Genomic DNA, 26438 nt, shown 5'->3' on the forward strand with positions numbered 1-26438 from the left:
CTTATATGGCTCTCTGCTGGGAAGAATAGGCACCTATCCCCCCCATCTGCACAGGAGAATTTCATAATAGCCTTACCAAATCTGACATTGATTTATACAGTTTTGGTTTGTATTGCGGTGTTCTCTGAGCCCATCAGTAGAGTAAAAGACAGGAGTGGCTCTTCAAGATTGTTTGAAATTGGGAACTTTACCTACAGTTTATAATATAGCAGAATGCAGTGTTAGAGACTATTTACAAACATACTACTTCTACAGTCAGAATTGTTTCAGGGATTGTCTTGAGCATCTTCAGTTGAAATCAAATGGAGTTGTAGTTAAAGATATCCCCATTACTGGCATAACAGCCAGGGTATCATGAATACAGGAAAATATAAATTGTGCTATGGCTTCTGTATCTGACCTGAATATATTTACAGTTACTCTGCTTCGTTCTCCCTGCTGCTCAGGATTCAAGATGGTTCATTAGCTTGGTCACAGTCCATGGAGTATTGCTGTAGTTAGTTTTGACCTGAAAGTAATGTGTTTACATTCACCCAGTGTTGCAATTGAGCCTAGTCCTCCAGGCAGTGGGAACACTGGGTTGTGCAGGAGCATCAGGTGTCGCGGTACACACTTGGTACCAGTCAGTTTGCATCTGGCTGCAAAAGCATCTTCAGTCTATGAGTACGGACTTACTCTGCAAGTAGCATAACAGTATTTAGGCACCGCCTCATCTGAGCAAACTGAGGCTGCTGTACCATCCTCAATCTATATTAAATCAACTTGGGAAACTGCTTCTGTGGTTTAGCTTTCCTGCTCAATCAATAATCTTCCTTTGATTAATAGTGGTGACTGTTAAAAGTAAAAACTAACATCTAAAAATGAACTGTGAATTTTAATGAATTGTCATAGAGAGTTAAGACATATCTCTAGTGAATGTGTCAAGAGAGGATAAGTCAATTCCAGGTGCAGAGTCAATGCAGATAGGTTAAAACATGTTAAACATTGTGTGATTGTCATCACTGATGTGTGAAGGGCTGTCACTGATAGAGTTTTGCATGATGATGTTTTACATTAATCTAAATAGTCTTACTGTAACACAGGGTACAAATATTCCCAACAATATTGTTTCTGCAGTATTGCAGATTCCTGGTGTTGTAAGGGATAATTCCCAAGAGCTAGCTGCTGACTGTCTAAAGAGCAGAAAGTAAACCAGGCTGATTAATCTTAGTGACTGTTACTTATTCATCCATCACTGCTTTCCCTTTGAAGTAGCTACTCCCTTGCTAGTCAGGGACACATAAACTTCAGAGAAATCAAGAAATGTGTATACTGCTCCTGTATTTAAGAGGACTTGAGACTAATTTACACTGTGTCATCAATAATAATGTAGCGAGTATAAGAAGCATTTGTATTTGGTGCTGTGATAATGATCTTGAATGTGGTTTGGTGAAATTACCAGGCTCAGTGAGAAAGTTCAGCCTTTCTTGCAAGCATCATGCATGCCTTCCCTGAGTAACTGGCTGTTCTGTGGGAAAAATCTCTGGCTTCTCATCATGTCTCTCTCCTGTGCGTGGGACTGAAGTAAAGGTTTTTCTTGATCTACAGCAAAGAAAAAGGTAACCAAAATCATGACAAGAATTTATTTATAGAATCATAGAATGTCCTGAGTTGGAAGAGACCTACAAGGATCATCAAAGTCCCAACTCCTGGCTCTGTGTAGGACACCCCAAGAATTGCACCATGTCCCTGACAGTGTTCGCCAAAAGCTTCTTAAACTCTGTCAGGCTTGGTGCTATGACTACTTCCCTGGGGAGCCTGTTCCAGTGCTCAGCCACCCTCTGGGTGAAGAAGTTTTTCCCAATGTCCAATCTAAACCTCCCCTTACCCAGTTTCAGGCCATTCCCTTGGGGCCTGTCACTGGTCACCAAAGAGATCAGTGCCTGTGCCTCCACTTTCCCCCTACCTCCACCATCCCCAAGGAAGTTGTAACTGCAGTGAGGTCTCCCCTCAGTCTCCTCCAGGCTGAACAGACCCAGTGACCTCTGTGCTGCTCACAGGGCTTTACCTCAGCCCCTTCACCATCTTCCTTGCTCTCCTTTGGATGCTCTCTTAACAGCTTAATGTCTTTTTTTATATTGTGGCACTCAAAACTATATCCAGGACTGAAGGTGAGGCCACATCAATGAAGAGTGAACTGGGACAGTCACCTCTTTTGACTGGCTCCAATTGCTGGTTAAACTTTGGAGACAATCATTATGCTCAGCCCTGCCTGACAGTACAGTAATGGCAGCTTTGAACCTGAGGTCTGTGTTGGGACTTCTTCTGCAGTTTCACAGCTTCATTTGGGTGGGAGGCAGCACTAACAACAGGTGAAAATAGCAATAATAGAGCAGTTTGTTGCTCTTACTAGCAGATAACCAGTAGGTGAGTTTTGCTTTTAAATGGCAGTGAATCCAAATGTTTAAGCAATGTCAAACATGACTTATTCATAAAAAATGTGATTTAAATATTTTTGGTGGTTACTTCTTCATGCTGTATGTGTATACAGGTGAGTCACCTTTTGCTGAGTCACTGAGTGATGTGTGTCTCAGCAGCAGTGTGTAGGGATTCCCCATTTCACAAGTGGGAATCTACCAGTAGTAGCTAAGGAGAAAGGCTGTTCTACCTCAAGCTAACCTTTGGGACACATGGCACAACGGGATCTGGTGATCAGAAAGGGCCTGGCCGTGAAGTCTTAGGAAATCTGTATCCTGCTCTGCTCATAGTTCCTTGTATGAGTTAGAGTAATTAATCTATCTTCCTTATGCTCCATTATGCAACTTCTTGAAATACTAGATTAATAAAATACCCTTGACTTTCAAAATGAGAGATCACTACTGCTATTTTTGTATTATCACCATTATGTTCAGTTAGTTTCCTCTGTGACTGAAACAAGTGTTAGTGTGTCTCACATCTTCCTTTCTTGAGAAGCAACCAGGTGTGGGAGTAGATACACTTAGGAAACCCCCCCCATGTTAAGTTCTGTGACTCCTTGTAGACCACCCCCATTAAGTGCCCAAGCCTAAAGTGAGAGAAAAGGCTCTTTAGTAAAGTTTTGTCAGATAAGAGAATTATTTTTATAATATTATATATATTTTTATGCAGAACAGAATTATTTTTATCTTATGAAAACAAAAATAATTTCTATCTTCTGTACTACAGTTGTGTAAGTAAGGTTAATCTCTGTGTTAAGTAGAAGAGGGACAGTGGGTTGTTATATAAGCAGGAGTTTCAAAATTTTAAAATGCTGACTCCCCTTAATTTTACGACATTTTAAGCCTCTTATGCTAATAATATGTAGGACAAGAATGTCCACATGACTAACAGGTACAAAGTGACACTAGTTATAACCTCCAGAAAGAAAGACCTACAGGAGCTGGATCCAAGACACTTAAGTCTTTTATAAACTTAGGAATAGTTACTATTGCCCAATCTGTATCTGGAACTGCTGGTTTTTAACTTATTTTTTCCACATGATTTTTTGCTAACCTTCCCTAATGTAGCAAAACGTTAGGCAGAAAGAAAAAGTATTTTTATTTGGAATGGGTTTGCTAAAATTACTCATGGTTATTATTTCTTCACTGTTGACTTCTGTACATGAAAATGTCTGTGGATACAGTGGCTACATTCCTAACTTTTATTAGCTTTAATGAACTCAGATGAACCAACTTAGTTCTCCCTTGGTATTTGAACCCAGCTATTTGCAGGACTGGTTCAGTGCATGAGAATTTATTGCATTTGGTCTTTTCCTGCTCACATTATGTTTTGTTTGTTTTAACCAGGGAAAAGTAAATTGTGTGCATGTGTAGCCAATATCCAGTGTGATTTCCTGGAAGCAGGAAGTCAGTTCCAATAGGTACTGTTAAGCGTTTGTACTTTTCATTAGCACCAAGCTCCTATAGCTGTATAAAAACAGAGCATTTAGTCCCTCAGAATCAATACTGGCAACAGCAACTTATAGCTCAACAGTTAAAATTAATGTAGAAAATCTTCTGGCTTCTTCTACCAGATCTCAGATCCAGATTCCTGGCATACTTAATTTGAGCTACCTGCAAGTCCTTTCCTGTGAAGGGCAGTCCCACACGTCCTATCCTGACCATCTCCAGCTATGTGTTCCCATCAGTCATTGAACCTTTGGCTCAAGTCTTACCTGTTGGGTTGCTGCAAGCTTAACCCAACAAAAAAGGAACTTTTGTTGGATCAGTGAGCTCGTGTGTAGTTGTGACATAAATCTGACACAATAGAAGCAGTGAGACTGTGCAGCTTGAGAGAAGACTGAATGGAGCCACCTCTTTCTCCTCGTACTTGCAGGTAGATGAAACTAAATGCATTGTAAAAGGGCACACAAGAGTTACATGAACAATTCTTTCTAGTCCCTGAATCGAAAGCAAATTATACCAAAAAACAAGAAGGATCACAAATAGGAGGAAAGGAGGGAAAAGAGTAAGAGAAGGAGAAGGGCAGTTGAAGGTATTAAAGGGAGAAAAAGTAACAAGGAAGAGGGAAGTAGCTAGAAAAGCAGGAAGGATTAAAGAATAATCAGGAGATTGTATGTTGGCAAATAGTGGCAGCAAATGCAGGTAAAAATTAGGAAATACCTTTCCCTGGTGGTTGAGCATACTGTCCTTGTCTTTCAAATATGATAGATGCATCAATCTCAAGAAACAATTCTTCTGTCTGTCTGGGTCTAACTGAAATGGCATTGTTTTGTGAGCAGTCCACAGTAATAACCTGGATGCCAGAACCTTTGTCCTCCCTGAGCTCAGTCTGGGTGAAGCAGGGAGGGAAAGTCCCAGGCACAAGTGCCTGTCCTGAGAAGCACTTGTTGCAGAACAGGCACAGCCCTCAGAGGCTGCTGAAAAGTCCCTCTGAAGTGAGTTCACCACCTCAATATGTTGGTTCACAAGTGGGCGGCTAGTCTGGATGTGGTTTTCATAAAGCCTTAATCCCGAGGTCACGGATTTCCATGTCGCGCCGCTCGCCGCCTCCCCGCAGGGCAGCCCGGACTGCGTAGGTCTGCAGCTCCAGCAGGTGGGGCTGGAGAGGCGCTGTGCTCAGGGCTCCCGGGGCTCCATGATCAGAAATGGGCATCACTTACACTCCAGCGTGATTCACTTCCCTCGGCTGACTTGGAACTTCTGACATCTCCATACAACTCTGCCCGGGGTCGTTTGTGTCATTTGAACTGCAAGAGCTGGAGTATAAAAGCATTGTATTTTCTGTGTGGTTGAGAGCAGCTTCCTTCCATGAATTGGTTTGTTGTTTGTTTTCATCCTTGTGACTAAGGAATTAAAATTAGTTATCTGCTTAATTCGCATCGAAGTTAAGAACTGTGTGAAACGAGAGTACTATAGAAGTCCCTCTAAGTGAGACACACATGAAAGTATTCCCTGTCTTTCCGTTTTTACAGCTAAGAAAATCTTTGGGTTTGCTTTGTTTTCTGCAGCTGTTTGATGCTATCAACTGCCTGGCAAAAGAGAATGCTCGGTTGCTTGTGCTGGGTCGCAAACATATGCTGACAAACTCTTCAAACTGGAAAAGAGAAATTATGAAGGAGATGCAGAATAAGGCAGACTTCTTTTTTGCTGAAAATATGTAAGTTGAAGAAAACAGCTCAATATAATAGAGACGAACACCTGTATTATGTGCATTTTGCTCTAGTTTTTAAAACCATTACTAGTATCTCTGTGTGTGAAAGAAACATATCCCATGCTATACTTGCTTCAAAATTACATAAAAAGTTGTGTTATGAAGACTTTCATCACTTAGAATCATATTGACAGCTGTATGGTTTATTAGGATTTATGACTGATAAAACCACTGCCAAGAGCACAATGCCCTGAACTTAAAGAATTTCTGGTAGTATCAGTGTGCAGTTGTAGTCTGCTGCTGTGTGAGGTACACTGTTGAGTTTTAGCAGTTTTGTTCCACATAGCATGGTATTTTAAACTTTGTGGCAGGAGATAATATTGTTCTATTATCAGATTGTGATAAGAGCAAAAATGCTCTAAGTAGCATCCAATTAATTTTTATTGCACTCTAGCTTTTGGTGCCGTGTGGTAAGCAATTTTTTATTTCACAGGGAACTAGAGTAATGGTGGGAATTTTCAGTGTTGCTGAAGAATAAATGTTGATCAGCATTTGAATCACTTCCTGCAACCACTTACTGCCTTGTGAATGACGTCTGTCTTTTCCATTTGTTTTGTGAAGCTCTGAAGATGATGCCTTCTTGTTATATGCCACTCTGCGATCAGGCAAGCATTGCAAGTTTGTTACTAGAGACTTCCTCCGGGATCACAAGGCTTGTCTCTCTGACAGTCTGACACGTCAACTGTTCCGCAAGTGGCAGCGTGGGCACCAGATAGTGTTCTTCCCTTCTGCAGAAGGAAGGAGTATCAATTTTTTGGTAAGTTTTCCCACTGCAGTCAGACAACACACAAAGCACATACACTCAAGATACATTATTTCAAACTCTGATAGTCAAAACATCTTGTTAAAATCTAAGAAATGGATTAGTACCACTGTGCTCCAAACTCCCATGTTAATTGGAAATTCACTGGATTCACAAAGCATGCCACAATCTGCAAGAGAGCCAAGAAATGCTACCTAAATGTTTAAAATGTTAGTATAAATAAAAATATATGTATGCAGATATTTCCAGTGCTGGAAACACTGTAGCCATTACTGGCCTCAGTAAAACCTGAATGCCAATGTTTTAATTTATTTTTAATATTGAAATACCTTATTCTTTTCTGCAGCAGTATTACAAAAAATCATGCTTCTAATTTTACAATAGAATTTCTTTCATCTTTATTTTAAAGAAGCAGAAAAATACAGGTATTTCAGTATTTACTGTAATAGTAGCCTAACATAGGTGTAAAGTTTCATGAGGGAAAGCCCGGAACACTCAGGTTTCTAGTTAGTATTCAGCTGCAGAAATTGCAGTAATGTCATGTTGTGGCAGAATACTACTATAATTGTCTAGGAGTTATGTATCCTTGTGAATAGTACATTAACAGGAATGCAGCCGCTTCAAGATTTTTCTAGGGAAAAATTCATCATGTGACATTCTGTATGCAGTTTTTTTGCTTTCTGGTCTGTATTGTTATTGCCTGCTTAAAGGAATACTGCACCTATGCAGATTAATTTTCTTCCTTCTCTGGTTAAAATTGTAAAATAACATGATTACAAACAGAGATACCAATTTGTAAGAATGACAGCCTTTCATTCTTTGTTTCCATATATACATTTCTTATAGAGCCAAATAATGAATGGTGAGTTACATGGTTAACACAGCTTTAGCTACACCTTATTTCTTTCGTTTGTACAAAGGGACTAATAATTTTCACATCTTAATTCCCACACATGGTATTTGGGTGATTGATATTCCCAGTCATAGCTGTATTCTAGGTTATTCTGGAAGTTACCACAGGAAAGTAGACTTTCAAGACTATACATATAGAGTGACAGTATGTCTTGGGAACCATCATTACCAACCAGTAATGTTTCTTTTGTATTTGTATTAAGTTGAATTAGTATACCTGCAACATAATAGACCTGAAAAATTGTTTATTCTATTTGTTCAACCAGATGGTCCTGAAAGTGTTAGTGATAAACCCTTTTCTTACATCTCCATTTCTTAATTCTCCTTGGGACAGAGAGAGTCAGCTCTGTAAAGAGAGACTGGGAGAACAAATGCAAGATGTCATTAATGTCATTAAATCCTATGTTCAAGCCTATAAACTCCACATCCTGAGTAATTCCCATATGATTTCATTTAACTGAACAGAACAACAATAATTTTGCCATTTCTAGTAATTGAGTGCATTATGCCAACACCATTATTATCTGGTGCTGATTGAAGACAGAATTTATAATGACTCCTAGACCACAAAATACTAGAAGATAGTTTAGTTTTTCCTGTAGTACTAAAATTTAGGATTTGTTTTGTGTAAGAAAATAAAATGAGAGTTGTTAAGAGATAAAACTGTGGAGACTTCTAAGATAAGCATTGGAAGTTGTAAATACCTGTAATTGATGTCTTAGTAATATGTTGTATAAAGTATAAAAACAAGAAAATGTTTTCCTCTGTTTTTTCTCAACAGCCTGCTTTCCGTTATGACTGTGTGGTACAGACTACAGGTGATACATGGCATATTCCCTATAAAGATGTTTTTGAGGAAAAATATTCATATCAAGTACCAAGAAACTGGCTCTGCATTCAGCAGAAGTGATGAAGAATGTAATTGGACAAGCTGAAGCTGCTTTTTTTTTTCTCTTTTTTGTAATCACTGTTGCTGGCTAGGAGAACTCAGCAGAACAATAATGGGATTAATTAAACGTGTGAGGTGTGTAACTAAAGAAAATTGAGTGACTCTTTTCGACAAAATCATTCCTGCATATATCTCTTAATATCAGTAGTGGTCCACTGGGGATGAATTAGGTCAATTATTTCCATTTTTACAGGCAATTTTTATGATTTGAATTAAAACTGGATTTTTCCTGTTGGAATTAGTTTGGGCATATTTACCTTTTATTATTTCTCAAGCTTTTCATCTACACTGAAATATATAAACTCTGTATGTTGAAGAAATTAATGGCCTCTGTGGGACCAAAGGAAAACATTCATGATGAACAAACAGACTTTTTCTGGTATATACTACCTGTTACCTAGATGCACATTGTATCCAAAGGCTCAGTTCTGTGGCTAATTATTTGAATTTTATTTAAGACATCTGTGAAATAACATTTCTTTTGTGTTGCTCTAAGTCTTCAAATTTCAAATTACCGAAATATGGCATTTCAAGGTAACAGTGAATATGAGGATTTGCTTCCAAGCATCTAGAAGGAAGTAGGAGGGTTTCACTGGCAATAAAAGTAAATGTGAGAGCCAAACCAAAGCCAATAACAAATAGCAGATCTATTTGACATCAACTGCTGTTTATATAGTGGTACAGTAAAAATCCAAGGTAATTTATTACACAGATGGGTTCATGCTGAATGCCTGAAAAGTAAGTCTTCCAAACAGTACAGCAACTGGTACCCCCAAAGAGACACTGACTGCCATTTGCTGCTACATTGAGTGAGGAGAATGGGAATCAGAAGGAATGTGTCCTTAGCTTAGCTTGCTGTGTGCTATGGAGACAGAGACACACTGGCAAGGTAGAGTTGAGAAAGATAAATTGATTCAGCCTGCACTCCAGCTATTACCACCTCCAAGATCTCCCACTTACTGCTTACTATGTTGAAAAGTAATGTAATCTCACTGATGACAGTGAGAACAGCTTTCCCCAGGATCCTGCAACACAGAATTTGACTCCATGCCATACCCCTCAGAAGTGATTTAAACCAAAAGCACGAGGTATACTCTGGAAGCTGTATCCTGAATGTAACATAACTTCCACTCCATCATGTCCATGGTATTCAGCAACTATTTCTCTTTCCTTTATCTAATTCAAATACTGAATCTTTGATTCAAAACTTAAGGGTTTTCTTGGTTACTCTTTGGTAATCAGGCTGAGCACTTGATATTTACTTGGATTTTCTCATCCCCTTTTTCTCAGGGGAAAAAATCATTCTAGAGAATTAAAGAGCTCAGTAGATGGAAGAACTGTAAAGGTATGGACCATCTTCTTGGAGAAACTAGTCTTAAGAATCATGAGTGTTCTGGAAGAAATGCCTAGGGATCCATTGTTTGCTGTGTGAGTACACAAGCATCAGTCAAATGGTAGTGGCAGATCAAAGGTTCAGATAAAAAGTGAGGTTTCAGACAAAACCACACAACATGCCGTTATGCTGACCAACTTTTTGCCGTGGCATGTTGTGGATTCAAGAAGTTCATGTGGGATCAAGGGGAGACCAACAATTTCATGAAAGGAAACCAGCAAGGGTTATTAAATAACCAGACAGTATCCCTGCCTTGGGAAGTCCCTCCAGATGGTTGGAGACTGGGAGAGGATTCAGGGAGTGTACCATGAAAGGCTCTCTCTAGTCTTAATTCCTTGAGTATGCCCCTTTTGGCTACATTTGGAGACAGAGCAGTGGGTAAGCCTGGCTCCATTCTGACCCAGCAGACGCAGTCATACATGTTGATGTTCTCTGTGTTCCAGTGCTTGCATCACCCCTTAAAACATTTTGTGTCTGCCCACAAAGTCTTTCCCTAATGAAAAGGACAAACTCTGAGGCTTGAAATACATAGCAGGACATTATTCTCCCACAGTATTAATAGGAAAGGAGAAGTATTTTGAAAAATTTTGAGAATGCCGACTTTCAATGTGTGGCATACACAAAATCCACCTTTATTCTGCTATTTCAACAAAGAATAAGCTCACCTAATACTAACAACTTTAAAATAGAGGTGTGGATACCAGAATGCAGCTTTTCCAACTTTTTTAATGACCAGCTTCTAAAAAATGTCTTCCCACAAAGAGTAGGGGAATTCCAAGATGTTGAAAGGCAAAAAGAACATATAATCACGAGTTTAAATTAGGGGAATTTCCCTTTGTACTGGACACCGATAAGAAGTCTTTTAAACATCACATTATAACGCAGCTGCAGCAACAATTGCCCATGAATACCTTAAACATGTTTTTTGAGGTACTTGCTATAAAATTATTCTCACTGAAGAGGATTGTTTTTTTAGTTTGTCATTTTAGGCGGGGTTTTGTTTTCCCGGCTGGCCGATGATACTTTATCCAGTGTTGATGGATGCCGCGGTGATACTTCTGTTCCGTTTCCTGCTGCTTCCGCGCGCGTTCCCTGGAGCCCGTCCGGCGGGCTCCCAGGTTTCCATGGATGGGAAGCGCCCGCCGAGCCGCGCGTGCCGGCCGCGGGGCTCGGGCATGCGCAGCGCCGGCGCCGGGCCGTGACGGTGCGGGAGCGGCGCGCGCCTCCGCGCCTGCGCGGGCTGGGCGCGTGACCCGGAAGCGCTCCGGCGGTGCCTGCGGCTGCGGCGGGGCCCTGCACGCGGACAGCTCCCCCCGGCCGCGCGCCGCTCCCGCCATGTCCCGCGGCTCCAGCGCCGGCTTCGACCGGCACATCACCATCTTCTCCCCCGAGGGCCGCCTCTACCAAGTCGGTGCGTTCCGGGCCCGCGGGGCCCCGCCGAACTGCCCCGTCACGGGCCCGGCCTGCCCGCGCGCCCCCGCCCCCGCTCGCGAAAGCTCCGCCGAGCCCCGCGGCCTGTGCGGAGGGGGAGGCGCGGCGCCTCGCTGGCTCGGGAGTGCCGGCTCCCGGCTGGCCGGTCCCGCCGTGTGTGGGGAAAAGCCTGCTGGGAGCCTGGAGCAGCGGCGGCCCCGGCCGTGCCGCCGTGGGGCCCGGGGAAGGGATTCTTGTGTGAGATAAGGAAAACTTGGAGCCAGGGTGGGCTCTCGAGTGTCCCCTGCCACCGGGAGGGGCCTCCTCGGAGTCGTCGGTGTTCGGTCTCAGATGCTTGGAGACCAGACTTGCAGCTATCCAGAGGCTGCAGAGTCTCCCTTAAGTGTTCCTTTGAGTGAATCTTGCCAAGCCTGGGAGCAGTGCGTTTTGGGATCTGAGAGCTATTATAGGTGTTCTGAATAGGTTTTGAACTGCCTCAAACCCTGCATGCCAGAGTGCAAAGTCAGTTCTTGGATGTAACTAATGTGCTTTCTTGTTACACCTGAATGCTGCATGTTCTGCACATTGTGGCCTGTGTTTTCAGGTTTCTTGGAACAATCTGAAGCCAACCTTCAGCTTCTTGTGTAGGTCACGGATTCTGTTATTCCTGTTTTTGCAGTGCTCCAGATAGTACAGCAGCACATCCTGGTGCCCCTTGTGTAGGACACAGTCAGCTCACAGTCCGGCAGGACAGTAGTTTGAGAGTGCTCCTGGAGGATCCTCACAACAGGGACAGAAGTGTTTTGCAGCATCATTCTGACGCTGCTTTCCCCAGCTGCAATTGCTTCACTGCACATCCACTCTATGTTATATCTGTAAATCCATCTGTTCTCCAGGAAAGGAGCTTGCTGGGGTCAGATTTCATGAATTGCCTGTGGCAGCCATATAATTTTTTTGTGACTGTCCTTGAGTTTTTCTCAGGAAGAAGCCTATGTGCATTAGGCCTTGTGGACAGGTAGCCCAGTCTCAAGCAGTCCTTTCTGCAAGGAGGAATTAGGAAAGTGCCTTTGTGTAGGTGTCTATACACACACAGAAAGTTACTTATACCAGATACCTACATAGGGGTGCTGTCATATCTGGAGCATGTATAATGCTTATTATCCCTTATACATAGGGATTCTAGGGACAGTGCTTCCTCACACAGGGATTCAGTGGTTCTGTGACAGGAGTCCTGGGCTTTGATCTTCTGCTGCCATTAAAACAGGCTGGTTGGTCTGCATCACTTTTCACTGTCTGTCACTGCTATTGTTGGGAATGGTTTCTGCATTCTGTAGCAGAGGGGCAACTGGGCCTTGGTCTTCTGCCTCCAGGGTATATTTAACCATTAGGTTAATGTATGAGAAATGTATAGTACCTCCATACCTTTTAACAGTGTCTTAGAAACAAGTATCTGCATGTGTATTTGAGATCTTCTGCACACAGCCTGAAGCTGTCTTAAAGCTATTTTGAGTACATATGTGCTGTAGGAAGAAAAATATGTAGATGTGTGTAGTTAACTTCAAGCAAGAATGAGCTCACTTTATTCACAGCCAGGCTGGTAACTCGGCCAGGGTGCCACATGGGTGTCTTTTTTTGCCAGCATCTAGCCACAGCATGGGCAGAAATGTTGTGTTTGCTTGCAATAAAATGTCCACATCTAGATGGTTTTGTTTTACCTTTGTCTCTTTGCTGGATTAAGATTAGCTAGGGGCCCAAGGAGGCCCATCTAGAGCTGGATGCCCAGGAGTGTTTCCAGACAGGTTGTGAGTAGTACAGGCAAACTTTTCCAGTGCTTAGTCACCATCACAGTAAAACATGTTTCAGGTGTTTAGGAGAAAGCTCCTTCAGTTTGTTCCAGTCAGCTCTGATTTGGTCCTGTCACTGGGCATCACTGAAAAAAAGGCTGGCTCTGCTTTACACCCTCTGTTCAGGTGGTTGTACAGATAAACAAACAAGTGTTGCAAAGCCTGTGCTTGGGGCTTCAAGCATGACCAGTCTGCAGGCAGTGCTGGCTCATGTCTTACTGGGTTTTGTGCTCCTCTGCAGGCTGGCACTGATCATCCCAGGTGAGCAGAGTTGTACAGAGGGAAAGGGGGAACATCCTTTATGGCACATTTGGGTAACCAGAAAGTGCTCTGATGTCTGAGAGTAGTAAATACAGTGCCGTAAATGCACTTCCTTAACACTGACTCAGCAGATTGAACATTAAGTTGCAAGATTTAATTTTTTTTTTCATCTTCAGATTATTACTCTTCTGTTGTGCAATCTCTTCTACAGGTCTGAGTGCAGCTTTTAAAATAGTCAAGTTTCTGCTCCTGTTATTTTAAGATAGTTTTAACAATTTACTATGCTGTTTGTAAACGTGTTCTAAATTCTGGGTTCATGTGCATAGCTAACAAAAAAACTCACCTACATTTAGCTGCTGTCTGAAACTTGCGACTCAGTCAGATGTTAGGAATTTCTGAATGTTTATCAAATATTGCCAGATAAACAGTTTTTAAAGTTGTTATTCCTAAATCTTTGAAGCTATTAATCAGGAGAAATTTATTTCATGGATTATTTCGTGACCGTTACTTTAGTGTTTGCTTCTTAATCCATTGTACACGGACTCTCCATATTACATGGATAACACTATTTAATTGGCTCCTGTGTAGCTTTTGCTATAAAAAGTGAAGAAAAGCATTGCAGTGTTTGAATGTCAAGTCAGAAAATATGATAGTAATGTTAAAACCTGTCTCCTGTGCCTGCTGTATCATCTTATTAGTTTTTATCTATATCACTAAAAAATTAAAAAATAAGCTTATATCCTTTAAAATACTAAAATTAATATCAAAAATTCTTCTGTAAGAATTTATGGTTACTCTGGATTAGGTTGGACAATTTTGATCAAGTTCAGAACAGCCTTTTTGTTCGAAAACTTATTTTTGTTGCTGTTAAGCTTGAACTGAACAAAAGGTGAAATTAGAGGAAACATTTGAAGGAAGCAGTGGCAGCGGTTTTGTGAAGAGAGTCAATGCACACTGACCTTAAGGACACAAAGTGTTCCACAAGTATTAAAGTATTAAAAAGGCCATAGAGATTCATGTGTTGGGGGAAGGAGTGTCAGAGTTAATTGTACTAGTGTCTCTGACACAAGTTTTTATTAACATTTGTTTATTTTTCTAGAATATGCATTTAAGGCCATAAACCAAGGTGGACTTACATCTGTAGCTGTTCGTGGGAAAGATTCTGCAGTAATTGTAACACAGAAGAAAGTACCTGTAAGTATTCTGTTTTTGAGGGGAGGTCTAGAAGGAGAGGAGAAAAAAAGATGGGGTGAGACTCAGCAACATTATACTCATTAGCACTGACATAAATTGCTGTTTGAATGGACTATCTATCATTCTACTTATTCTGAAGTTCTAGCTCCATGTAGTTCATGCTCAACTCCACATTTTCTCACTAAGTCTTGCAATATTGGTTTTCTCTGTAGTTGTTGAAGGGATAAATCTAAGCTGACCCTGCTGTATTGAGCATACATTCATTGCTCTAGCTGAGTTGTCCATAACCAGTTCCCTGATTTCTTTAATTTCTGCTGAGAAAATGTTAGACCAATAGCATGTAGAATGGGTTTTCATGAGTGTTTCAGCTCAGCGATGATGTACAGTTGAAAAAGGGGGAAAATTCTTTTATGTTTGAAGGGCAGCATGCAATAAGAGGGCAAGCTTTTGTATGTGGGTTCTCAAAATTTCTTCAGAGGGAAAAGGGATGTGATGTTGATCTTGTTCTTGTTCTCCTTCTCCAGATCTGTGGTCTTAATCTTCCCTACTCTCCAATTTTTTCCTTCGTGTGCCTACAGTAGTAAAAATTGGAAAGCCTGAAAGACAATTTTTAACTGTTATGGGTCCTTTTGGGCTCTTCTGTAAAAACTAGAGGATTCCTAGTTTGTCCTTTTTTTGTTTGTTTGTTTGTTTTCTTTTTACTTCTAGGACAGTGCTTGCTATTACAGTATTTCTATTTCCTCTTTAGGACAAGTTACTGGATTCCAACACAGTGACTCATTTATTCAAGATTACTGAAAATATTGGTTGTGTGATGACAGGAATGACAGGTATTTAATTCACCAATCTGGTTTTGGAGAACTTACCTAGTTGTAATGGGTGTATTTAAAGACAATGTAAAGTTGGACCTGGAATTTATAATCTCAGGCAGTGCTAGAAATAAACATGGTACATGTTCAATGGAATTAATATTGGTTCTTTTTGTCTAGCTGACAGCAGATCCCAGGTGCAGAGAGCCCGCTATGAGGCTGCTAACTGGAAGTACAAGTATGGATATGACATCCCTGTGGATATGCTGTGTAAAAGGATTGCAGATATTTCTCAGGTCTATACACAGAATGCTGAAATGAGGCCCCTTGGTTGCTGTAAGTACAGTGTATGAAAATGATCTTTACTATTTCTTGTCTAAGTCTGCAAATTCATATATAAGAAATTCTCACCCATTTTCAAAATGAGTGAGGGAGTAAGAGGGATGAACAGCTGAATGAGAGAGCAGTGTTGTAGGTCTTGAACTGGAGCCATGATTTTACCATTGACTCTGCAATAATGTAGCCTCTCTGATACTATTTCACCTTGGTTTTGGAGGCCTGGTGTGTTTGCACTGTGCAGTGATGTCTGTGAGCAAGAGATGCTCTTTATAACTGTATCTGTTTGTGGTGGTTTGACCCTGGATGGATGCCAAGTGACTGTCAAAGCCTCTCCAGCACTCCCTTCCTCAGCTAGACACAGAAGACAGAAGAATACCATGAAAGGCTTATGGGTCAAGATAAGGGCAGGGAGGGATCACTCACCAATTACTGCCATGGGCGAAACAGATTCACCTTGGGGAAATTAACTGAATTTATTAAAAAGCAAATAAAAATAGGATACTGAGTAGTAAAACCAAATCTTCAAAACACTTTCCCCCTGTCTCCTTCACAGGTTTATTCCTGGTTCTCTACCTCTACCACAGTGGTACAGGGAGATGGGAAGGGGGTGTGTGATCAATTCACAGTACAGTGTTTTGCTGCTACTTCTTCCTCAGGGGGAGGACTCCTCCCACTCTTTCTCTGCTCCAGTGTGTGTCCCATGGGAGACAGTCCTCTAGGAACTTCTCCAAAGTGAGTCCTTCCCACAGGCTGCAGTTCTTCACAAACTGCTCCAGCAAGGAGCCCAACTTATGTGGGGTGCAGTCCTTCAGGAACAGATTGCTCCTTTCTCCACAGTGCCACTGGTCCTGCCAGGAGCCTGCCCCAGCACAGGCTTCACATGGAGCCACAGCCTTCTTCAGGCATCCACATGCTCCAGCCTTGGTGGGCTCCTCCAGGGGCTGCAGGTGGATATCTCTCCACCATGGATGTCCATGGGCTGCAGGGGCATAGGTGCCTCACCATGGTCTTCACCACAGGTTGCAGGGGAATCTCAGCTCTGGCAGCTTCTTCTTTCCGTCACTTGCCTCTGTGTCTGCAGAGTTGTTCCTCTCACATATTCTCACTCCTCTCTTCTCTGTCTGCAGTTTCTTTCTTTTATTTTTCTTTCTAAAATGCATTATCCCAGAGGCACTACCACCATTGTGGATGAGCTTGGCCTCAGCCAGCAGCAGGTTGGTCTTGGAGACGGCTGGCTTTGGCTCCTTCAGACACAGGGGAAGCTTCTGGCAGCTTCTCACAGAAGCCAGCCCTGTAGTCCCCTCACTACCAAAACCTTGCCATGCAAGCCCAATACACTGGGGATGGGTAAACATCACTGTTAAAAGAGAGAGATGGAGAGTGTAATTATCCTTGTGCAGCTTTTGTGGCTTTTTTATTTATGTAGTATGTATAGGACAGCATAATTTTTGCTCCTAACTTAGCTATCATATATATAATGTAGAGGGGAAAATGCCTAAAGTATTCCCCTTGCAAATATTTCTACATGTCTTGTTTTGTAACAGCAAATGCAGCTTAGAAAGAAGTTATGTGTTGAGTCATCTTTGTTGATGTTCCTGGTCATCTGTGTGTTCTGGGGTTGGTTCTGACTTGTTTTTTCTCTTATGTTTGGCAGTAAGTAAATATAACTGTACTGTTAGGCTGTTCAGGAACTGAGGTAAAAGACTTAACAGGTTTCCTCAATTACTTTTTCATTAAACATTCTGAGTTTCTTTTTGATTGGTTGGGTTTTGGTATTTTTTTTTAAGGAGAATAGTTTCAGAATTGATGAATCACTTCTTGTAATCATAGTAGGCATTAAGATTTCTTACTGAAGAAGCAACATTCAGAGTTGCGCCACAGTTTCCATGATGGGCCAATTTTCCTATGCTTGTGTGCTTGTAATTTTCAGGAATGATTGTTTCTTTCTTCCCTTGGCATTTCCCATGCCTTGATACTACTGGAAATTCCTTTTTAAAAATACATTAATAAAAATGTATTTTTCTTTACTTCCCTTAACCTTTTTGAAAATACGAGGGGATTTTTTTTCTGTTGTAGTAATAGCTGCTCAGAAGTTTATCAGCTCTAACTATTAGTTAAAAGTTACACAAGAGTAAAGTGAAAATAAGTGAAAACTATGACCTTGTTTTTTTGGGGTTTTATTACAATTATTGCTTTTGACTTTTTTTTTAATATGCATATTTTAGACAGTGCAGCTGTAAATCAAGAAGTGAGGGTGAACACATGCATTTCAGTGATGTGGTCAGTTTGTGTTACTCAGAAACTATCCAGCTTCAAAACATTTAGTCACATGGTCATCAAAGACTTAATTATGTCCCGATATTTCCACTTTTAATTTCTTTTTTTTTTTTTTTTTTTTTTTTTTTTTTAATTTAAAGAGGAAAATGTATGTAATGCAGTATTTTTCAGGGTTACAAGCAAGAAGTCTAAATTTGTTGTTTTAGTACTTCCATTCGTTTCAGCATGTTTGTAAAGTTGGTTCCTAGTAAAAGGCACGTGGTAATAGAACTGTTGTTTACACTTTTGTGTCAGATAACACAGGATGTGAGCTGTGGCTTGGTGAACTTTCTATCAGGATAAAACTTCTGTTTTTCCTGACTTTGTGTTTCTCTACACACTGAGCATGGCAAAAATGTTTGTATGTTTAATGGGTAGCCTTCTTTGGGAATGACAGAAATACAGTTTCTGCTAAACTGAGTTGCACATCTGGTAATGAGATGCTGATAAGTAATGGCGAATTACAGATAAAAAGAAAGTCACAGCTCTAGGTATGGGACTGATTCCCAAAGATGTACAGCTGTGCATGCATGTTTTTTCACTGAGAAGAGTATCCATTCTGTTCTTCAGTTGGAATAAATTGCTAAAATTGGGGAAATAAATAAGTTAACAAATTTTCTCTTCAAGGTATGATTTTGATTGGTATTGATGAAGAACACGGCCCTCAGGTATACAAGTGTGATCCAGCAGGTTACTATTGTGGATTCAAGGCCACAGCTGCAGGAGTTAAACAGACAGAGTCAACCAGTTTTCTTGAAAAGAAAGTAAAGAAGAAATTTGACTGGACATATGAACAAACAGTAGAGGTAGGCCAGCAGAAGGAAATGAACATTTGTTAAAAGTATTTTAATATGCTGCGTGTAGGCTTACAATGCAGAGAAATGTAGTTAGGCATTTCCTTTTTCCCTACAGTTCTGTATTGCTGCCAGAGCAAATACAGCTATTCCAACCAGAAAATCATTTGAAGATTGTATTCTGCAAGTGTTTGAATGGTCATCTAATCTGTTTTTCTTGCTTTATGTTAGCTGAAGCAAATTCTATAATTGTAGCACTCCCACTGTATCTGGTGTTTGGTTACTACAGTGCTTGATTTTGGGGATGCCAGTATGACTTAACTTTTAGTGACATTTAAAACAGTCTTCATATTAGAAGGTATTTCAAACAATATCTTTGCATGATAAAAGGTTTTAGTTTTGTTGTGGTTTTTTCTGCTATGAAAACATGTCCTTTGCTTTTTGTAGATTGAGTTTTTTTAGGGAGATGACTGGAGAGGGACTATATTCTGTAAGCATGGGGAAACTATTTGGAATTCGTAAGCTGAGATTTTGAAGTGAGAGGAAGTAACCAGAAGGAGGGATAGTTGTTAATGCTATGTCCATTAAGATAAAAAAAAGCCTTAGTGCTTTCTTTCTAATGATGAGGGGTTTTGTCATCTTTCAGACAGCAATAACATGCCTGTCTACTGTACTATCCATTGATTTCAAACCTTCAGAAATAGAAGTTGGTGTAGTCACAGTGGAAAATCCTAAGTTCAGGTAAGTGATCAGTGTTGATAAAACTTGGTGTGTTTCTCTGATTATATGCAATTAGTTTTACCTTCTTGTGTAATTATAAAACGAGAAAAAGATTTCAGAGACTGACATTTTGAAGAGTTTTTAACTTGTAACTCTTCAAAATGTGTAGAAAACATTGTGTAAAAAGAGTGCAGTTTTAAAATGCATGACATGATTTAGTACAGAAAAGTGTTCTCTTTAATGTCTTAAAAAGAATATTGCTTTCTGTTATGATTGAAATGTAGTTACATCTGGTCTAGAAGTGTTTTCATGCGTAGAAGCATAAAAATTTTTCATAGTAATGGTATCTGGACTTCCAAATCATAGTAATGCTAACTAATTCAGTAAGGTCTGGGGTATATTATGGAATACTTACAAGTCCCTTAAATTCTTTTTTCCTTTTCTGAATTGAATCATTAAGTTATTTCTTGCTCATCTTTAAATTGTTAGAGTTTTTTAACATCTAAAGTATATAGTTTATAGTATAGTATATAGATTATGGATTTGTATGGTTTGAAAAACTGTATTTTAATTTGGTAAGATTAAAAGATCATGGATTTTAAAAATCACTGGTAATTTGAAAATGCCTGAACTATCTACTTTCCGAGTACTCTGCAATCCTATCTAGCATGAAAGTGAGGCACCTGCTATTTCTTCCTTCCTCCATAATTGCCTGCAGCACACTGTGTGCACCAAGATTACTTGGCCAATGTATCAAGACAACACCTGGAAGTCTTCCTGCTGAGGGCAGGAAAGCTTCACATTGGATACAGTGTACTTGACTGCCTTCTCACAACACAGTGTATAGCTGCAGAAGTATGCATGAAATGTGAGAGAAAAAGTTTGGGGGATTTTTCATAATGCAAAAAACCCTCCAGTTATGGCTTACCTAAAATTTAGGTAAGTCTTGCTTGCTGCAGAGGGATTCAGTTATTTCTGCTTTAGTCTTTCATTGGTTTTTGGAGGTTTTTTTTGTTGTTTTTTATATAATTTAAAAAGAAGGAAAGGAACAATTAAATTGGGAACAAAGTTCATTGTTACTTCAGTCTAACTACTTGGTAAATGGGGACTGAAGAGAGGCTGCAAACCTTTGGACCCTACAAACCTTTGGGTTCAGTCTTTTAAGTGCTTCCTTCCTGATGTTTTGAAGATGGACATGGTGATGATGGGTGGTTTTGCATTTGGTGGTGTGTGCTGAGGACAAGAGAGCAGCACAGTGTTTGTGAGAAAGCACACAGGAGCTGCATGACCCCTTTTCTACTGCCACTCAAGGGATCAAGCTACTTTCTCACTAGGTCTCAACTTGCAATTGCATTACTCATGAAGAATTACCTGTTATTTTTTTATCATTTGTTACCTCCTTGCTCTCTAGTGACTTTGATTCTTCCTTTATTTTTCAAGAGAATTGGAATGTCAGCCTGTGGCACTGGCAGCAGGGCTTTAAAGGGCAGAAAGATGTATTGCTGTAAAACTTACTTGTATAGATATTAGGTTGTAATATTGGAGCTTAAGGGGAAGAATCATTTAAGCTATTTAAGATTTCTTTTTGTTCTTTCAGGATCCTTACAGAAGCAGAGATTGATGTGCACCTTGTAGCTCTGGCAGAGAGAGACTAATTAGCGCTCCCATTTCCATGGTCTGTGCTTCTGGCCAGGATGTTTGGTGAAAAGAACACACTTAATAATGGTTTTAGATTATGGGTGGAAAACAGTGTTCACTATATGATGTATTTTACTCTGTACAAATAAAACAGAGGTTTTTGAAATTCTTGGTGTCTCTTTTTAATGTCATTTTTTAAACTTCTAATTCTATGAAATTATCATCAAAATGCTTGATGACTTTTCGTGTGTCTCTGGTAATTGCTTGCTTTTTAAATGCATTTTAAGAGAAATTTTATGCTCTGAGCTGCAATTTTCATCTGAGCTGTTTGGCTCTTCATGTAAAGTTAATATCAGTTTTTGTGGTGTGTGTCTTGAGATAGTTCTTACATTCATGTTCATTCTCTCCGTGGCCTGATGTTGAAAGCCTTACAACATTACTGGTTTAATTGTGTGGAAGGTCTTATTTGCTCAGGTTTATATGAGGATATAGGGCAAAAGCAGAAGGAAAAATCTTGAGCTGTGAGTCCAAGTTAAGTCCTTTGGATTGATTTATTTGCAGTGCATATGGATTTAAGTGAAGTCCTCTATAATTAAACGGCTTTGAAGCTGACATTTATTTAGGGAAAATATTCTATATGTAGTGTACTTTGGGATTTTGGCTTAGTAACCTACCAGGTTTTGAGGCTTTGGACAGTGCCAGAAACAATATTGGGGCTAGACAGGGCCATAGACAAAGTCCATCAACAGGAATGTCTCTGGGAAGCAATTCTTGCTCATTCAGAGGTTTTGAGTTTGGAGATGAGACTGCAAAAGCTTCAAGGTGAAAAACAAAGCCTTTTTGTTTTGCTTCAATTGAAGAGGTTCTGGCCTCAGCAGTAAGTAGGGAGATGGTGAAGTTGTGAGGGAGGAGGAAGAGGAGAAAGGGAAGATTATCAGGCAATTTTAGTTGTTGCACACAAGTCTTCTTGAAAGAATGCCAAATTAATGCAACATAACTCCTTCATTCCTGTGCCGTGCTCTTCTCATATTGGCTTTAATTATTCCAAAATTAGGAATAATTTTAAAAATTTAGTTAGTAGGCTTAGGTCATTATTTAGTCTTGATAGCTTGTTCTTGATCAGCTTTAACAATGTATGGAAACTGATAGCTTCTTGAACAAAAAGGGAAGATGACCATCAGGGATCCATATGACCAGAGCACATTTGCATAGTATTCAGTATCAAAATTCCCTGCAAGTCCTTTAATTCTAAATTTTAGAGCTTGTATAGGATTGTGTAACTCAGGTGGTGGTTCTGAGAACTGAGTATTTGTTCATACCTTACCTGTTTTGCAATGCAGAACATCTCATCTTGTGCTCAGATATTATGAAATAAGCTGTCTACAATATATTAACTCTGAATATTGCCTTTTTTATAAGCAAAGTTAAAATCATAGCAATTAAAATGCTATTTTTGCTAGTATTTTGCCCTGCAGAGAAAATTCGTGGTTCTCTTTTTGTATTGATAATGGGGATTTTTCTTTTTTAGTCAAAGCTTTTTGTTGCTGAAGATAAGGCAGCAATGCAGGTGGGGATACCTGACTGAATGGGAAACCCCCATGTGTTACACATAACACATAATTACACTTCACACCCTGGAGCAGGTATCACCTGCAACCAAGCTGTACAGCTGATGCTGAGCTGTAGCTGGTATCACCTGCTGTTTCAGACCTGGCACTTCAAAAGAAACTGGAGCATGCATGGTACAATCCCGATGCTTCTAGTTTGGGTAGAGCTTAAAAAGAGAGATACCAGACTTGGGGTTGCTCCATGTGTTTGTGGTTTGTTGTGCCAGTGCTGAAAACTGACAGATGCAGTTACAGTGTGAATGCACAAGTAGTTAAACAGGAATAGGATCAAGTTTTATTTGCATACCAGACCCTACTGTACTAAATTTGGACTGGCTCTGCACCACCTTGTAACTGTCCACATTTCATTACCAGTGTTCTTTATCTGTGGTGTAGTGGAAGGATGCAAATGCCAAGTACATGTAGTCAGCTTAGGGAAATCAGCATTTGTTGAGCTCTGAAAATCACCTAGATTTCTTATGTGTAACCTCCCTCCATGCAAATGTGGCTCCAAAGACAGTAATGGTATGTATTATAAACAGAAGTAACTCAATGGGGAGCCAGTTGCTCACCCATCCCATGATGTGTTTATCCAGCTGTGTGTGGGATGTTTTGTCCAGAAGGATCCTGTTAGAGACAGTATTGGAAGCTTTACTGAGATCCAAAAGGATTACATCAACTGGCTTCCCCTGATCAGCTGGGTGGGTTACCTTGTCATAAAAGGAAATCAGGTTTGATAAGCAGGACTTTCCCTTCATGAAGCTGTGCTGGCTGCGATCAGTGACCGCATCCTTTAGGTATTCAAAGGCATTTTCCCAGGGGACCAGCTAACCAGCTTCCTGAGCAGCCTGAAGACTGCTCTCCTCACGTCTAGAGGTGAAGTTTTGCTGGCACTTTTCTTCCTGTCAACACAGATTTTAGACTCGATCACTTTGTGGTCGCTGTGGCCAAGCTCCGCTCATGAGACCCTCTCTTAACACACAACAATCCTGCTCAGGCAGGCAGTAGTGACCTTCTGTAGGATTTCAGGTATGACTTAAGAGCAGTATGTGCTACTGTGTAATGCACAATGTTTGGCTGTATCTTTTCACTGCATAACTGATGACAGCCTAAGGACGGGGGTAGATGGGGAGTTCAGATGGTGCAATTACATATAGATAGATCACAACATGTAAATACATACAACATTCTTTTTTACCTTCTCTGTCCTGTTTTGCATTAAATTAATGTCCAAATAATTAATTTACCAAATAAGGAATATTTTGGTTCAGCACACATTATTGGACATAAGATGAAAGAACCATGTCTGTCATTTTCTAGTATCTGAAGAAAAAAAAAGTACATAACTTTCCCATTTTTTTCCCCTGGCACAGGAGCAAAGCCTGCTATTTTGAGTTCTGTAAAACAGCAGCCTTACTGGGTCATGAGATCAAGTTTTGTGAAGCATATCCATAGCAGTATTCATGTTTTCTTCTAGGAAAAAAAGCTGCACTACCACGTTAGTAACAGTAGGGGCATTGCTTTTCATTTTATAATCAGTGAATTTTTGCTTTTTCAGATGGGAATTTTTTAAATTGTCACAGCTTGTTCCAGCCAGTTCTTGCTAGTAACATTTTGTTCTGTTCTGTTGTTTTGCTGTAACCCAAACTACTTGGAAACAATGCAAGACATCCTGTAGTTCAGGATCTGTTGGAACAGTGAAGCTCTCACGACCAAACTAAAACAAGGATCGTCACATGCTTATGCAAAGCTGTTTAAAATAATCTGGACCTTGTTTGTGTATTGTGGTTCTTATGTTCTAGAAAACCCCATGAAACATTTTAATCTGCCCTTTGTTGTATATTATATAGATAAAATTGTATTTTTAAGTGACTTACAAACCCCTCAGTTATTTGCAGTATTTGCTGCTCTTCACGAAGATTTTCTTAACATACTCATCTTTCCTGTAGTAATGGTCTTACTCATTTCACCATCTTCTATGAAAAGTCTGTGCTGCAATGTTAAATATGGTTACTCTAATGTATATAAACCTGTTCACTATAAACCTGAAGAATAAATAGAGCCAGTGTATCACTAAGTCAAAATCCAGCTAACTGCTTGGCAGAATTGAGTCATCTTCCAAGTAGTGTGTGCTTCCACTTTTTGGGGATAGTGTTTTTCTCTTGGTTCTTTTTAGAACCTGCCAGCTGTAGCTGAGGTTCCTGGCACTGCAGATGCACTTCATGGCCATCTCCTACCTGTCAGTGAGGCTTAGCTGATAGGTTCATTGAACCACAAACCTCTGGAATGAAGTTTTCTCTCTGAGCCTCTAGCAGCATAGTATGCAGTGTAGATTGGCATACACAAGACAAGACTTCAGTTTTTTGTCAGCAAATTGTGTTTGTTTCCTCTTCCAGAAAACTGACTCTTGTGACACCCAGTGGCATAAAGAATTGTGAACATAAGGTATTTAATCGTTTATGAGATTCCTTAGACCGGAAAGCAACCCTCTCTCAAGTTAGAGAGTCAAATTTATTAATTGATGGAGAAAAATATCATGAGTGTGCATGGACTGGGATTGCATGAGCAGGAATAGGGATGCCACTCGTTGCCGTCTGATGTTGCTGTGATGTTTGCAGGTGTGCTCAGTTTCCCTGGGTTTTTTCTGGCTCTTCCTTCAGCAAGCACTGGTGATCATTTGCATTTGTAAAGAGCCATTCTCTTTACTTAATTGATGGAAAACATTGGGGGTTTTGGTTCAGTTCTCTGTTACATAAGTGACCTGAGTCATCTTACTCTGGGGTCAAATTGGCTGTAGTGCAGGTGTAAAAGAGGGAAGAGGGAAATGGGATTGCACTGCCTCTGCTTTAAGCCACTGTGAAACCACAGCCTGCATCACCAAAGGAACAGGAGTTTCCATAGTTCATTATCCCCATGGCTAGTCTTTAACTTAAACCTGTATGATGGCAGCTGGCTCACCAAAGCTGTGTTTGGCTTTGTCAGCAGGGGACTCGAGCCTTCACTTGGGCAGCATCAGGGCTACGCAGATCTCCTCTGAGGAAGGTTTCTTTGAGGACAGTGCTGTTACAGCAGCTCCTTCTCTCTTCCTCTGTTCCTGTAACCACTGCAACCCAGCAATTTCCAGGGCTACCCAGGGAACCTGATATGGGAACAAGCTTATGTTTAAAAAAAACAAAACAACAAAGTGCAGCCAGAACAATAGCTCAGTGTGGAACGCTGGTTTAACCTTGGTGCTGGTCCTGCAATAAAGTACCAGCACAGGGGGCAGTGCAACACAGGCTCCATAAAGAGGGACTGGTTAAACTGGTGGCATGCCTGGTAGGATTGACAGTCAAAATTCTCCCTTGCAACTAAATATTTTCCTCAGGGAAAGATGGAATATTAGTTTTCACAGTCTGTAGAAACCACCTTTGTGGAATCTAACTGCAGGCTGGCATGTTTGGCCAGGCAGGGAGTCTGTCTGGACACTGCATTCTTAGGTCAACAAGGTATCAAGAAAACCTGCAGCAAGGTGGTTGCCAATGGGGACGTCAGCTGCCTTGCATTGGGTTTTAGCACAAGTGGGATGAGCAGCCTTTCTTTTTTTTCCTTTTCCGTCCTGCTTCTTTAACCACTTGTAGCCTTGCATACCTTAAGGGCGTTGTGAAGAAATTTATTTGCATTGAATGTTAGCCTAGTTTCAGTTAACAGTATTTGGAAATGCCTGCTGACAGAAAAAAAAACAAAAAACCTTTCTCATCTAAGGATGTGGTGAACCTTGAAAACGGGCCACCAGGTTAGCTTAGTTACTCACTGCCCCTGAAGGTAACAGGAAGCAGG

At 40.5% G+C, this 26438-nt stretch overlaps 2 protein-coding genes across 2 annotated transcripts in view; both read left to right on the forward strand.

Annotated features, from left to right (window-relative positions):
• The window catches only part of PRORP (protein only RNase P catalytic subunit), a 37002-nt gene extending 28467 nt beyond the window's left edge, over positions 1-8535 (forward strand). The window contains exons 6-8 of the mRNA XM_056493077.1: positions 5468-5616; positions 6232-6427; positions 8127-8535. Coding sequence (XP_056349052.1) covers positions 5468-5616; positions 6232-6427; positions 8127-8255 — 474 coding nt within the window. The 3' untranslated portion in view covers positions 8256-8535. The remainder of the gene's footprint in view (positions 1-5467; positions 5617-6231; positions 6428-8126) is intronic.
• Positions 8536-10885: 2350 nt separating this feature from the next.
• On the forward strand, positions 10886-21181 carry PSMA6 (proteasome 20S subunit alpha 6). Its single transcript, XM_056493078.1, has 7 exons — positions 10886-11098; positions 14302-14396; positions 15145-15226; positions 15386-15541; positions 18488-18666; positions 19301-19395; positions 20972-21181. Exons 1-7 carry the CDS (start codon positions 11023-11025, stop codon positions 21027-21029), a joined length of 741 nt encoding a protein of 246 aa, XP_056349053.1. The 5' UTR covers positions 10886-11022; the 3' UTR covers positions 21030-21181.
• Positions 21182-26438: the final 5257 nt, after the last annotated feature.

This window comes from Oenanthe melanoleuca, chromosome 5, assembly GCF_029582105.1.
Source record: "Oenanthe melanoleuca isolate GR-GAL-2019-014 chromosome 5, OMel1.0, whole genome shotgun sequence".
Classification (NCBI taxonomy): domain Eukaryota; kingdom Metazoa; phylum Chordata; class Aves; order Passeriformes; family Muscicapidae; genus Oenanthe; species Oenanthe melanoleuca.